We start from the raw sequence: 14,094 nt of genomic DNA, 5'->3' as shown, positions 1-14,094 counted from the left end.
GAGTGACGGGGACCACAGTGCAGACGAGCGGTGGGCGTGGGAATCTGTGTGGGTGAGTGTTTCCGCCATTTCCCGCAGCACAGAAAGGAGTGAACATCATTGTCAAAGAAATGAAAACACTAAACTATTGAAGAGAATATCGACTATTTTGACGATTTGACTTAAGCATATATATTTTTTTAGTTTTCTGGAAGTTGTGTGTACCAGTTCACCCTAACCCTAATAGAAGGTGTTAAAACTAAAAAATTCTTTCTGGAACTTGACTCCCTAGCATTTAGTTTTTTAAATTGACAGGTCCAGAACAAAAGGGGAAGTTTTCTTTTAAAAATGAATGAAAGGGCATTTTTATATTCCCCCAGGGCATGCTAGGTTCAAATAATATTTTTGTTTCAAAATTACCGTAAGCTGCACTTACTCCCCTTATATTCGTTTTGTTCTTGCATGATTGATTCGGTGATGTCACAGCTTCTTTCTGTAAGTGTTAAAGCACTTAAACTAAAAAAATTCTTCATGGAGTTACTGACTGTGTCCATACATTTTTATACTCTTATAAAAGAGATTGTAAAATATAATGCGTGCTCTCATTTTCTTAGGGGAAAAAGTGAAATATGAAGTAATTATACACATTTTTCTAGAATAGTTAAATATAGATGAGGTTTCAGAAGTAACCATGATTGGCATTATTAGTTATTAGCTATTAATTATTAGCTTAATGACTTATTGATGTTCAGGGTTTCTGAGTATTATACAGACATATTGTAATTTGAGACAAACGTACGTTGAGATTTTATTTCAAATAGTTCTGACTCTAAAGAGATAGAAGGCCTTAAAAAAAGAAAGAAAGGAAGACCCTGGAATCATATGCAGACTATGTTTTTGCAAAAGGGTTTTTTGTTTTATTTTCTGTTTTTCTCCATTTTTACTCTTTGCTTCTTTTGGTATCATTTCTTTGAAAATGTCGATGTCTCCTGCATTATAAAACCACAAATTATAAGCATACCTAAGGCTGCCCTTGTAGTGTCACTGGAAGGAAAGAGAGAGAATGAATGTGTGGAAATGTGCAATATGCCAGAAATTCAATCCCGCTGATGGAGAACTTTGATAGCCTGGCAGAGCCCTTATCAGACACACTCAGTTTAACTGTGCCCCATTCAGTGTGGTTCTGACAGCAGAGGGTACATCTTCACTGTACAGAAGTCCCTAGAAAAAACAAAGAAACCCTCTGTTTTGCTCACAGTTTTATTATTTTTTTCTCAGTGCCTCCTTTGCCATACTCTCATCTGCTGTCTTTCACAATATAGTAATAAATATCCTTTGGTCATTCCAGATTATCTGCAAGAAGCAGTCTTATTATTGTCTGTGAAGTACAAAGATACCCTAACCACCCCAAATAGACATAATCAATAGGGGTTTACTAATTTTTCTCATTAACAGCAAGATGAAATTAGTCATGCTAGGAAGCCTTCCCATACAGAGGAATATTATTAACCTGGATAGTGGACCAGCTAGTCATTTTTTAAATGTAAAATGCAATGTTTTTCATTTCATCTCCATAATCATCAATGTGGTTTGGGCTAAAATTACTAATTTCAGAAAAGACATTGCCATAGTCTCCTTTGGGACTGGTACAAGAATAGCAGTGAAAGCCTATTATATGTTATCAGCCTATATAGGAAGGAGATTAGATGCAAAATAAGATGTATTCTAATACCATAGCGCATTGATGTGAATACCCATGAACCTTTTAAAATTCAGAGTTTAAGGGAATTTTCCCCCACTAGGGCTCAAGGTAAATTTGCTTTCTGCTTATTTTAAAGTGTATTGCAAAGATTTCTTCTCATAGAAGTCATTTTGGATGGAAACAATAGCTGCACATAATGCATGACACATCACACTTTTTTTCCCTGAATAAAACCAATGTTTAAAAACCTTGAAACATTATACCACCAGCCCTTGCCTTTTACACACTAAGACTATGTTTAGTTATGAGGGTCCTAAGGCATTATAATTATTTTAATCTACAGTGATAATAGTAGAAGGATTATTTCCATACATGCAACAACCCATGTGTGTGGCGGACCTCCATAGTCCACTAGTAACGAATGTTCATTTTCAGGATTGCTAGATACATTTTAACGTTTGGAACTCCCATTAATGCTTTGCTGAATTAGATTTTTTCCTCTTTTCAAAACCTTAATTACAGGCATATGTCCCCATCGATGCCATTAGAGCCAAGACCACTTAGCTCTAATTTTTGTGTAATTTAGACAAAGGTCATGTTACTTTGTACTTTTATTTAGTTTATGTAAAACCATTATAAGAGGGGGAAAGACATCCCCAGGAAAGATTGCGCTGGTATTAAGTAAGTCAGAAACAATTGCACGCTGCTTGCTACCTGTTGTAGGTCCTTCCTTCCTGTGGATTTAGATAATTTTCTGACGTGAGAAGTCTCAAGGAAAGAGAGCGCCAGCCTCCTAGCTGTCACTTAACAAAACAAAAATCTTAACAAAATTAACACAATCAAATACCTCCATTATGCAGTGAAAAGAGATGGCCATGTTAATACGGATATTTTAATTTAAATTATGAGTATTCTCTTCACTTACTGTCACATAAAATCTGAAAAAAAAAATAACATATGCTAATAAGAAAAGCATCAAATTTTATCCCATTGAAATGGTCCGCTGGTGATAAAATAGCACAAAATAGTACAATTATTACACAAATTATTATCTTATCAAATTCTGCAAAATGTCAAGATTTCAACATTCTTAATTGAACAATTCTGTTCTAAATGTGATTTTGATGCTAATAAGAAGCATACGTATTTGCCCTCCTCCTGAATAGTTTTCTAAATAACTAACCACCATTCCTTTCTGAGCCAAACACCTTGGCTTTGTGACCATTCCAGGTCACAATTCTTGCCATGTGAAGCTGTTACCCTGTGTCTGTCCTGGCAAATTTTTCACCTTGAGTGGGCAGCCCCTGAGCTCCAGGAAGCTTCCCACAACCTCTCATCAACACTCAAGCGCTGTGTGATCGTGAATGAAAAGTAATGTTCATTTCTGCCTGTGAAAAACATAGCTAGCAAGGGGAGTCTGCTGCCCACAGAGATTATGCCCCTCATAGCCATTGGCAGAAGGATATTTTAAAGTGACCACTTTGCAGGGGAATCTGTACAGAGTCCACAGGTGTGCCATTCTAAGACATTCCCCCATTTCACATCCTTTGCTGATTCTTCATCCGACTCCTTCAGATTCAAAATTCCCTCGCAGGGGGCACCTGCTTCTCGTGGGTCATTACCCAGGAGAGCTGAGAGGGTGAGGAGCCTTGTCTACAAGCCCAGTTCCTCTGATACCTTCCCAGACACCACATTCGCTTTTGCTGTTAAGGGTATAAAGTCCTAGCGAGGTTCTGACAAGGAGCTGACAGGTAGGACTGCCCGGTGGCTTTTGTCTTCTTTCTCAGATACGATACTTGGAGAAAGATGACGGGTGAGCCCCACGGAAAGCTGAGTAGGGACGGGAAGCAGGACAGTTACACACACACACACACACACACACACACACACACACAGTGAAACATTTTGTCGCTCTTAAATAAAAGTGTGGCTTATGTACCCTCAGAATACTGCCTGCATATTTAACTGCCAGACACTGAGAAAAACACAGTAGTTCCTGGGAAGGTCTGGAAAGGATGACTATAACAATATGGTGTGCTCTTAAAAAATAAATCACAGCAATGAATCGGGATAAGGAGTGCCTACTCTGAAACTGAAATCCTGTGTGCCCTGAACAGATCATTAATCCGCTCTGAGTCTCTTTTTTTAATCTGCAAAATTAAGATCTTGTTCTAATTATTAGATTCTTTAGTTTAGAATTGTATAGGCGGATGGAGATGATTTACCCACATTCCAGCAGGTCATTAGCAAGGCACCCCTTTAAGTTTAAAATGGGTCCATTTAGGCCCTGACCGGTTTGGCTCAGCAGTTAGAACATCAGCCTGTGGACCAAAAGGTCACAGGTTTGATTCCTGGTCAAGAGCATGTACCTGGGTTGCAGGTTCAATCCCTGGCCCCAGTCAGGTTCCTGTGGGAGGCAGTCAGTCAATGTGTCTCACATTGACGTTTCTGTCTCTCCCTCTCCCTCTCCCTCTTCTTCCCTCTCTTCCACTCTACCTAAAAATCCATGGAAAATATCCCTAGGTGAGGATTAACAACAACAACAAAATAATATTGAAATAAAAAATGGGTCCATTCAGAGAAACCTAAAAGAAATGCTATTTAACATAACAGGTGGAAGAAAATATGAAATGTACTGCCATAAGAGCTGGTGTGGGCTGAAAATATAAACAGGTTTCCTTGTTGTTTCTGCAAATGAAGACAGAGAGTCCTTGTTGGCCTGTCCATGGAAGTTAAAGTGTTTGGGGAACCCCTTCCCCAGTGGGTCTTTCAGTAGCTTTGTCACAGATCACTGAGCTCGGTGAACCTTGCAAGGCAAATAAGTAGCATGTTAGCCTCTCTCATGCTCATAGCACTTCCCTCTCTGCCATCCACAAATGTGCACCACGAGAAGCAGCTTGCTGAGGAAGCCTGTTACCCCCATCCCCTAACTTTCTTCCTCTGGAGATGCTAACAAACAGGAACAGTGACAGGAAAGAAAGTGATGAAATGGTCTCTGGACATTCGGCCCTTCACACCTGTGCTTGTGTGGCTCAGGTAGCCATCCACATCCTCTCTTGCGTTTGCCTTCTGGCTATCAGCATGTACAGATTCACCACCAATTACATTCTAATGCCAAAACTGCAGTCATAAAATGTAAATAATTATTCTTATTCCGTTCAATATGAAAATAGGAGGTGAAAAGTAGAAAGCTAAATTCAGTTCAAGGTCAATAGGCAACCATATGACTTTCTACATCACAAATATAAAAGTAAGAGATTCTTGGAATTCAACTCAAGCCCCTGAGCAAACCCACCGACAGCCTCTAATGTATGTACCTAAGCAGAACCCCTTTGCACTCATTGCACAGTTCACCTTATCATTGTTGGCTTCCCAGGTGACTGGCTGGGATGTGTGTTTAAAAAGCTATTTAGGGTCATTCTGCAAGGACCACAAGCTGTCTTGATATTGAGGCCAAGTCTACACTGTCCTACTCAAACAGAAATTTGAGAATGACACAGTCCCCCCCAAATAAACACAAATCTCAAGCCATTGAATCTCAGTCCCATCACTTGTATAATTACTCATCTTGTCTGTTTCGCCAGGGTCCTTATCTCTAAAATGGAACTAACAATAGCACCTGCCTCCTAGTCCTATCCAGAGGACTAAGATCTTGGCATGAAGAATTTAAACAGCAACTGCTACATTGTGTTCAATAGTTTACTGTTTTTATCCCTGGTATTGTTGATGGTATTATCATTATTGGTGCCGCTAGACGGGGAAGTACCTGGCCTGGGTTTTAGTTCTAGTGCTGCCACTTAAAATAGGTTCAAGAAAATGTGTTGGATTTCAGAATTCTCGTTTGTAAAATACTGTAACATTATTAGACGCTCTCGGGAGTTCTATTTGATTGCCATTCAGCACCCGGATATTCCAGCTGAAACACAAGGGAAGTGTTTTTGACTTGGAAACTCTAGATAAATGTGTCACTGCTCTAGTTCAGTAAAGCACACATCATAGTCACTTCATGTTTCATTGTAGAGAGAACTATATATAATTTTCTTAGAGAGGCATAGTCTAGGAAAGGGTCAAGTTATCTAAGTATATTTCTTTACTCTTTTAAAATTTGCAGTGGAAATCACCGACTCTGGAGGAATTATTTTTCCTTAGACTTTAATTTTTCCTTACAGCTCTGTGTTTCTGACTTTATTAAGTATTAAAAACCAAAGCTATTATCTCCAAAATCTTTTGTAGAATTAGGTGCCCTATAAATCCCATTTGCAGAGCTGTGGTTATATTTTGGAAAATATGTTCTTATAATTACAACTTGTAATAAAGCCAAGTGATAGAATGGGGAAAGGTAGAAGGATGAAAATACACACACACACTATAAAATCTACCATTATTCTGAGGATGGCAAAAGACCTATTTAAAGTAATGAATAAGAACTTACAGTAATTTTTGTTGCTGCAGATAAAAGAGGCAACGGACAACCTGCAAGGGGATGAAGAAGATCCAGTCGTGGATGCTGCATTCCAGAGCCACATCATAGGTAAGAATTCATGTCTTGATATGTCTTTAGCTGAGATATTTTCTGCAGGAGACCTTCTCTCAAACATGATATGTTCCTACAGACCATTTCCTTTGCCTCGCACTATCAAGACTGGGTCTTAACTTCTCACATGCGGTTACCTGTATCTTCTTAGACATGGAAGCTACCATAAAATAAATGGGTCAAACCAGAATCTATGAGGAAAACATGGGCGTTTGCAAAGGAATTGCAAAGCAAACTGATGAGAAATGATTACTTGTTAATATAACATGAAAATAAAACTGAGAATAATTAATAGTTCTCAGAGGAGAAAATAAACTTTGAATTAATCCATTTTCTCTAGTAATTGTCTCAAGAAGCACCTTCTACAACTATTTGTTAGAAATGTGGGTTGGGGTGGTGGCTTTCTTAAATTGAATGGTTTTTTAATTAGATAAGTTTTACACCAAAGAACCAAAGAGATGAAGCATACATGGCTTGCCAAAAGTCTTCATCTCCTTTTCCTTATTATTTCTGTTAGCACTCTGTTTATAGATGGTCCTGTCTCTGAAGTAAGTTTTGGCTTGTCAGGTATTTCTTAAAATTATGCATAGCCCTAGCTTGAAGGAGCTCAGGTTGCCAACCAAAGGGACTTTGCTGACCTGTTTTTGGTGGCGGGAAGTGACTGGTGATGGAGAAGCTGTCTGTGACCGAGATCCTTGCCAGGAGATGGAAGACGAGATAATGAACAGTTCTGGGCCACCTCGCGCACTTGCAGAATTAGTTGTTCCTCAGGCTCTAAAAAAGGCCGTGATGTAAACATGCTGAGTGTTTAGCTTTATGTTAGACACCAGGGCACAATGCATCATTTCTTTACATCCCATTCGGGTGCAGTAGATAGTCTTGAACCCCTGCTCTGGGGCACGACAGCCCATGGCGTTCCGGTCCCTGGTGTGATCAGTGACCACTGCTCCTGCCTTTTCATGGGAGGACCTTCAGCTGCCAACTCCCAGCCTCTCACTGCCCTTAGCCCCATGCTTTGTGGCTGATTTCCTGGTATAACGAGCAGTCTTCTGCAAACCGTAATTTACAGTTTATCTCAGAGAGTTATTATGCCCCCACAGCTTAATGAGACTGGCACACCATTATTATTCTTTTCCTTTGTAATTGGGAATACAAAGGCTTGACAAACAGCTGAATGAGCGTAGTCTCAATAAGATTATTATTCCAGAAAGACATCCTTTATTACAGTTGTCAATGTAAAATGCTTAAATTGGTATCAGTTCTGCATAGTTAGCTAATAAGCAAGTTAAATGTTGTTTAACAGCCTTCAAACACGACGCAGTGTGAAGCCCCCACTGAGTCATCCTTTTTCTGTAATGAGGTGTTCTTGGGCCTGTAAGACAACATACATAAACTTGAAGGCTGAATTTCCTCCAAGAAAACTACAGTAATCTCAGTTGTTGTTTTTCTAGTACACTAGCCATTCTTTTGATCTGTGCTGTTCAACCTGATAGCCGGGAGCTACGTGTAACTATTTGGGTTTCCATTTAAATTAATTAAAACTACATAAAAATCAAAGCGTTATTTGTTTAATTGCACCAGCCACCTTTCAATGTTCAATGGCCACATATTCCACGTTGTTTATGTGAACACTTCCATCATCGCGTGAAGTGCTTTTGGAAAGGGCTGCTGTAGATTTCTCTCATGGAGGGAAATTTCAAGCATTTTCAGATGGAAGTCTGGCTTGGTCTTCACATACGTGCAGACACATCTCAAACCCGTGGAGAACTATGTGAATGAGCTGCTGATGGCAGAACAACAAAATGAACTAACTATTATTATGGCAATAAAGTCATCTTGTTTAATTAGAAGCGTGGAGGGAGGCAACAGAAGACATATAGCTGCCTAACAATGTTCCCGAAAGCCCTGGGCTTTCTGTCCTCATGCTCATGGCCTCTGACTGCAGACGGACTTCTAATCCAGGCATCCCCTCCACCTTCATGGCACAAAGTAAACGGAAGAGTAAAAACTCCTCCAGAATCTCCCCTATAGACTCCACCTTACATGTCACTGGTGAGAACTGGATCATACGGCCAATCGTAGCTGCAAAGGATGGTGGGAAAGCATGTTGCTTTCTAGCCTCTGTGGCATGAGGTAGTAGGAAGAACAGTATTGAGAATGTTTCCTGGGTTAACTAATCAATAATATCACTGTGGATCTTTTAAAAAGTCCTCCCATTTCAAGGTGGAATGAGACTCAACATGTCAAGTGGTACTTAACTTTATTCCATAAGAAGGACTGAGAATATACTCTTTAGCACTCTGATAATCCCAGTGTTCCTCGTTTTCTCTAGACTGTGTTGCCACATGTCCTCACAATATGTTATAACCAAGGAATATTTCCAATCATAGCAACTAAGCAAATCTAAATATGTTCTTCTTCTAACCAAGTATCAGTTAATGTCTTTGACAAAGAAGAACAATCAGGAAATTTGTGAATCTGAATGTTTACATTTCCATCATTAAAGAATAATCATGAGAGTTTAATCAAAATCGTATTAGTTGATTACAAAACCAGTTAGTGTTAATTAAACCTAATATACATTGAAATTCAAGATTCATGAGTTAAGTAAAATACTACAATGAGATTTTTAAAAATTGCCCTAGTAAATGTCAAGAATTCCATGTTAATAAGCAACAAGCAATTGACTAGCCCAGTCTAATAGAAGTATTAACACCAATGATCACAACTACCATATTTCTAATTCTTCTTTCTTATTAGTTCACTATTATAACAGATTCACCTATATGTTATACTAATTATAAATAGGACTAAATGATCCGTAGGAATTCAAATAACGTCTCATTAAAAACATCAGCCAGTGATAGCATTAAGAATAATCCCCTAAGTGAAGACAAAGGGTTTTGAAATCCCTATAAAGAGGAAAAGATGTCTTCTGAGGAGTATGAGGAAGATGCCAAGCTGAATTGAGAGATGTCCAAACAAAACAAAACAAGTGTGCAGGTAGTCTCATGAAGTAGAGGATACGTGTTATTTTTCCTAAACCTAAAAAAGTTACAAAAAGCAACCTGTCCAAGAGCCCAGTAGGCAGATGTTCCAGTGTCCCATGGCTGAATGAAATCTGTTTACTGTTCCCCACTGGCTGGGTGTACTGCTACTTTCTTCTTAGGGCACCCTTGTGGTTTCTACCACCAGAGGAGACCATGACGAAGGACACGGTCCAGCCCCGAGGGTCCCATGTCCTTTGGCCAGTATGCAAAGTTGGTGCTCCCTTCTTACCCCAGGAATCACCCCGAAGGGATGATCTTTCTGGTGTCCTCCTTTCTTCCTTCAGTGGCCTTAGCCAGCGGCTCATGTGTTGTGCAGGAGGGTAATAGGTGCTCAGTAAGAACCACCTTTCACTTACTTAACAGACTATACACCAGTTTATTTTCATTTTCTTGGGGTGTGTTATTTTGTTATCTTATCGTCCCCTAGGCGTTAGCTAGCTAATCTGGTAAACTAACTCGTGTCCGTGGAGTAATGGATTAAACAGGTACCTTTTCATGTCACATATTTGCATTGTAACAAGAACTCAAGAAAAGTTTTACCTCTATCTAAGAGGAACTCTTGGAAGCTAAAGTTTCAGACATTCAGATCGGTGGTTTGAGCAAGTAGAAGGTAAAGAAGGAAGATGATGAACAGCATAAGAAGCATGTCGGGAGGAATCGTTATCTGCCGTATAAGCCTTCTTTGGAGAAATGACCTGCCTGAAGGCTGAAGCTGTGTTGAGCCCAATAGAGGTGGTTTGGATCACCAGGTACCATGGCCGTTCTACCTCTGTAACACACAGACTCTGTTCCTGTAACCTTCTGTCATCCAACCACAAAGCATCTCATCCTTGGTAGCAATGTGCCCAGTCTGGAGTCTGGTGGAGGCAGAAGGGGTTCAAGAGGCATGTGACAGGCAGCTGTCACTGTCAGGAGTCCATACGCTGATTCCAGGGATGGCAGCAAGTGCAGCAGCCTCTGCACCCAGCAGGAGGAAGGCCTGGGCTGCCACCAGGTGTCTGCGGCTGAGCTTCTTCGGGAGAAAATGGGAAGGTCATGCGGACTCTTGAATCATGCACCTCAGCTACATGGAAGACAAGAAGCAGGACCTAGATGTCTCTCTCTTCTGAACAGAAGGACTCTGGAACTCTTTACTATATTAAAGCCCCAATACAACATGGCCAACCGTTGTTATCCATGTATGGATCATACAGTTTGAATTACCTAGCCCACAGTTGGTTTTAAATTCAAGACGGATTTTCCTAACTCTTCCTGCCAGTAGCATTAGGTTCAGAGGGGAGTGAAAGGAACCCCCAAGCACAGTGGTTTAAATAAGAACAGAGATTCTTGCTGTCACACAGGACAGTCCGCGCTGATAGGACAGTGCCAGGCTTCTCATACCTTGTCCCTCTGCCTCCGATGCTCTTCATTCCCAAGGTCACTTCATGGGACAAGATGGCTGTTGGGAAACCTTCCCTTGTGTTACTTTCCAACCAGCAGGAAATAAGAACTGATAAGGACAGTTAATCCATTTAAGAACACTTCCCAGCAGTTGACTCATCCCTTCTGCCAACAGATCATTAGCCAGTACTTAGTCACACAGGCTGGGAAACATTATCCCAGGCAGGAGGCCACATGTCCAGTACAATGAAAGAGAAGTCAGCGTAACTCTCGGGCAGAGGGAGAATGGACATCAGTGGACATACGGCAGTCTCAGCCTGGTGCCTACCCCCAAGATGAGCTCCTTGGTAGGAACACAAACACATTTTTATTGTCATTTAGGAAAGCCATGGGAAAATACACTTGGAACGTTGTTGGAAACGATATAATTAATTTTAATGATTTAGGCTTAGTTTCTGTTTTGCATAATCCAAACTACCACCGACTGCTATCTGTTTGTAGTTGATGTTGAGGAACTTTTTCAGAAAATGTATTGAACTAGGATTAGTTTGCCACCACCGTATTTGTGAACAAATATCTAACTGATCACCCACCAAGTTCACAGAGTTCAACTAAGCCTATGGAATACAATGCATCTAGAATTTTTATTTCTCTAAAATTAAAACAAATAGGACAGCAGGGCTTTCGGTACTGAAGCTGACAATCTGTTAAAGTCCTTGATAATTAGCTGTCTGAGTTGAAGAATATTACTAATTTTTCCTACTGTGAAAATTTGCAAAAAAAAAAAAAGTTTAGAAATTCAACATACCGGGAGCGACATTCGTACTAAAAATGAAAGCAAAGCCTCTCTCGGGAAGTTGATCAGACTTTCGCAGCGTTTTCAGTGGAAGAATATTTGAGACAAATGTCACATTTTGAATGGTGCTGACATATTTAGACTTAATTGTAGAAAGGGTGAGCTATTAATGATCAAAACACAATGTCAGTGGAAAGTACAAATGTTCTCAGTAACAACTTGGATAGAGAATGTTCTGTTGACTACTAACAGATGGGCACCACGTTGAAAACTACTTAGATAATAATGGCTGTGGGTGAGGAATAAGATGAGTGTTTGCACATCATGTGGATCTTACATTAATACGTCCCAGGACGATGATTTCTGCATTTCCCAACATGCCAAGTGACATCGAGGGGTGCAATAGAGTAATCTTGGGCAGGGAAATTCTGCCATGGCTGCACCGAGGTTACCTGTTTAAAACTGCAAAAGGCAGTTAATTCACTGTAAGTAACACAGGAAGGGATACCCATCGGCACAGGAAGGGATAGGTGGGGTCAAGCAAAGGTGAACAGCAGAGTGCCTCAGTCCCCGAAGCAGAAAGCTACCCAGTGTGACAGAAAATGTCAAAGAGGTAAGACAATGATCCATATCACACAAATATCTCCTCTTTATTAAGAGCTTTCTCATCTTGGCCGGTTTGGCTCAGCGGTTAGAGCATCGGCCTGATGTCCAGAGAGACCCGGGTTCGGTTCCCGCTAAGGGCACGTACCTCGGTTACAGTTTGTCCCCGGCCCTGGTTGGTTGTGTGGGTGGCAGCCACTCGATGTGTCCCTTTCATGTCGATGTTTCTCCCTCCCTCCCACTCTATCTGAACAAAAAAATGGAAAAATGTCCTCGGGTGAGGATAAAAAACAGAGCTTTCTCCATGCTGAGCACTGGCCAGAGTCTTTCATGTGTGCTGCCTTGTTTTATCCTCACATCGACCCCACAATTCAGCAGCTGTGGCCACCCCACGAACACCAGGATGCTCAATGATTACTAGGTACTTGTTGGTCACTTTGTTGATCACCAAGATCTCATTAGTAGATTACTTGACCAGGGCTGTAAATTCAAACAAGCCCCGAGTCAGCGGTGGGGGCAGCTCGCCTGGACCTGCAGGTGTATGTGTTGTGTGAGTAGTGGGAATTTGAGGAGTGGATACAACACGACCCAGGGGAGCAACTACTTGCCAGTTCCAGATGTTACCAGAGAAGAAGACTAGCCCCGGAGAGCCAAGTCTTTTCATTTGTCACCAGAGGCCAAAAATGTAGAGTTTTATGTGACATATGATACACTTTAAAGGTGAGCTCAATTTTTAAAAGTAAATCTTCAGAGATTTCTTGTTAGCTGGCAATAGTTTAAATTAGAATATCAAAATCCTTTCACGGAATACCACCTGTAAAAGTAGAGAATAGAATAGAAGAGTATACATGTTTTCTTAAAGGCACGGTGGCGCTAGTGCGTCAGAGGCCAGGGCTGGCATGAACGCGTGAGTCTAGCTGGGAGAGTGCTGCGTCAGCATTTACCCGGGGGGGGTGGGGGGGGTCTCTGGTGATCTGGGGCCAGAGTGACCGGCTGCCCCAGCCGGCCTGGGACATCCTCGGTTTTAGCACTACAAGTCCCGCATCCTGGGAAACTCCTCAGACTGGGATGAACGAGGACAGTTGGTCACGGACCTGGAGCCTAGTGTTAAGGAACCAAATTGTTAACGTGCAATGAATGCCTAGGTCCTAAGCGGTGTGATGCTGGATCAAAAACACCCCTTCCTTCCTCAGCATAGAGCAGACTCCTAAGAGCAATGGTGCCAGGCCCCTCTGGCAGGAGACGGTGGAGATTAGCTCTTGATTCGGCTTCAGTTCAATCTTGACTCCAGCTGAGAACAAAAGAAAAATAAAACACATCTTCTCAGAGGATTCTGAACCGTAGCTCACACTCATGTGGATCAGAGACCTAGTTCACTCTCTCGGTGTGTCCCCTAAACCCACAGCTTGAAATTTTTAAATGGTCTGAGTAATGCTTTTATGTACTTCAGAGAAGACACCGGGAGAAGGACTAGATAAAACAAGAATGGCAGAATATTCATATTTCTAAAGTTGGGCAATGGATATATGAGGACATATTACAATTACACTGCTTGAGAATATTTGAAATGTATCATAATGAGAAGTTGTTGTTGCTTTTAAATGCAGACTCGGGTTATAGTACTCCCAGGAATCTGGCAAAACTCAACTCACATCCTTTCTTGGGGTACCCACTCTAAATTTGCATACAGTAAAATTCCAAGGAAAATTGACTCACAACATAAAATCACTAAAAACACAAGAGGAAAAATGACTCTATGAAAGTCAGAAAAAAACAACAAGCTATAGAACGAGTCCTAAAAAGACTATAGAATTGGTAATTATCCCATAAAGAATATAAAATAAAATCATTCAGTGTATTTAAATAAACAAAATAGAAATGAAAGTTAACAAAGGGGGGGGGGGAAGGCAGTAAGATTTTAACAAGGATACAACAGAACTTCAAAACACTTGAAAGTTGTTAGATAGTGTTTATCACCACTGACAAGAGAATTTGTGAACTACAAGGTAGAACTGAAACATTGCACAAAAATCATCACAGAGAACCAACG

General features: G+C 40.8%; 1 protein-coding gene across 1 annotated transcript in view; it reads left to right on the top strand.

Annotated features, from left to right (window-relative positions):
- NCKAP5 (NCK associated protein 5) overlaps window positions 1-14,094 on the top strand; it is a 650,664-nt gene that overhangs the window by 544,931 nt on the left and 91,639 nt on the right. The window contains exon 13 of the mRNA XM_036254823.1: window positions 6,134-6,212. Within this exon, the coding sequence (XP_036110716.1) occupies window positions 6,134-6,212 (79 nt within the window). The remainder of the gene's footprint in view (window positions 1-6,133; window positions 6,213-14,094) is intronic.

The sequence above is a fragment of the Molossus molossus genome, unplaced genomic scaffold (assembly GCF_014108415.1).
Source record: "Molossus molossus isolate mMolMol1 unplaced genomic scaffold, mMolMol1.p scaffold_m16_p_11, whole genome shotgun sequence".
Taxonomy (NCBI): Eukaryota; Metazoa; Chordata; class Mammalia; order Chiroptera; family Molossidae; genus Molossus; species Molossus molossus.
This window is presented reverse-complemented; position numbering and strand designations above follow the sequence as displayed.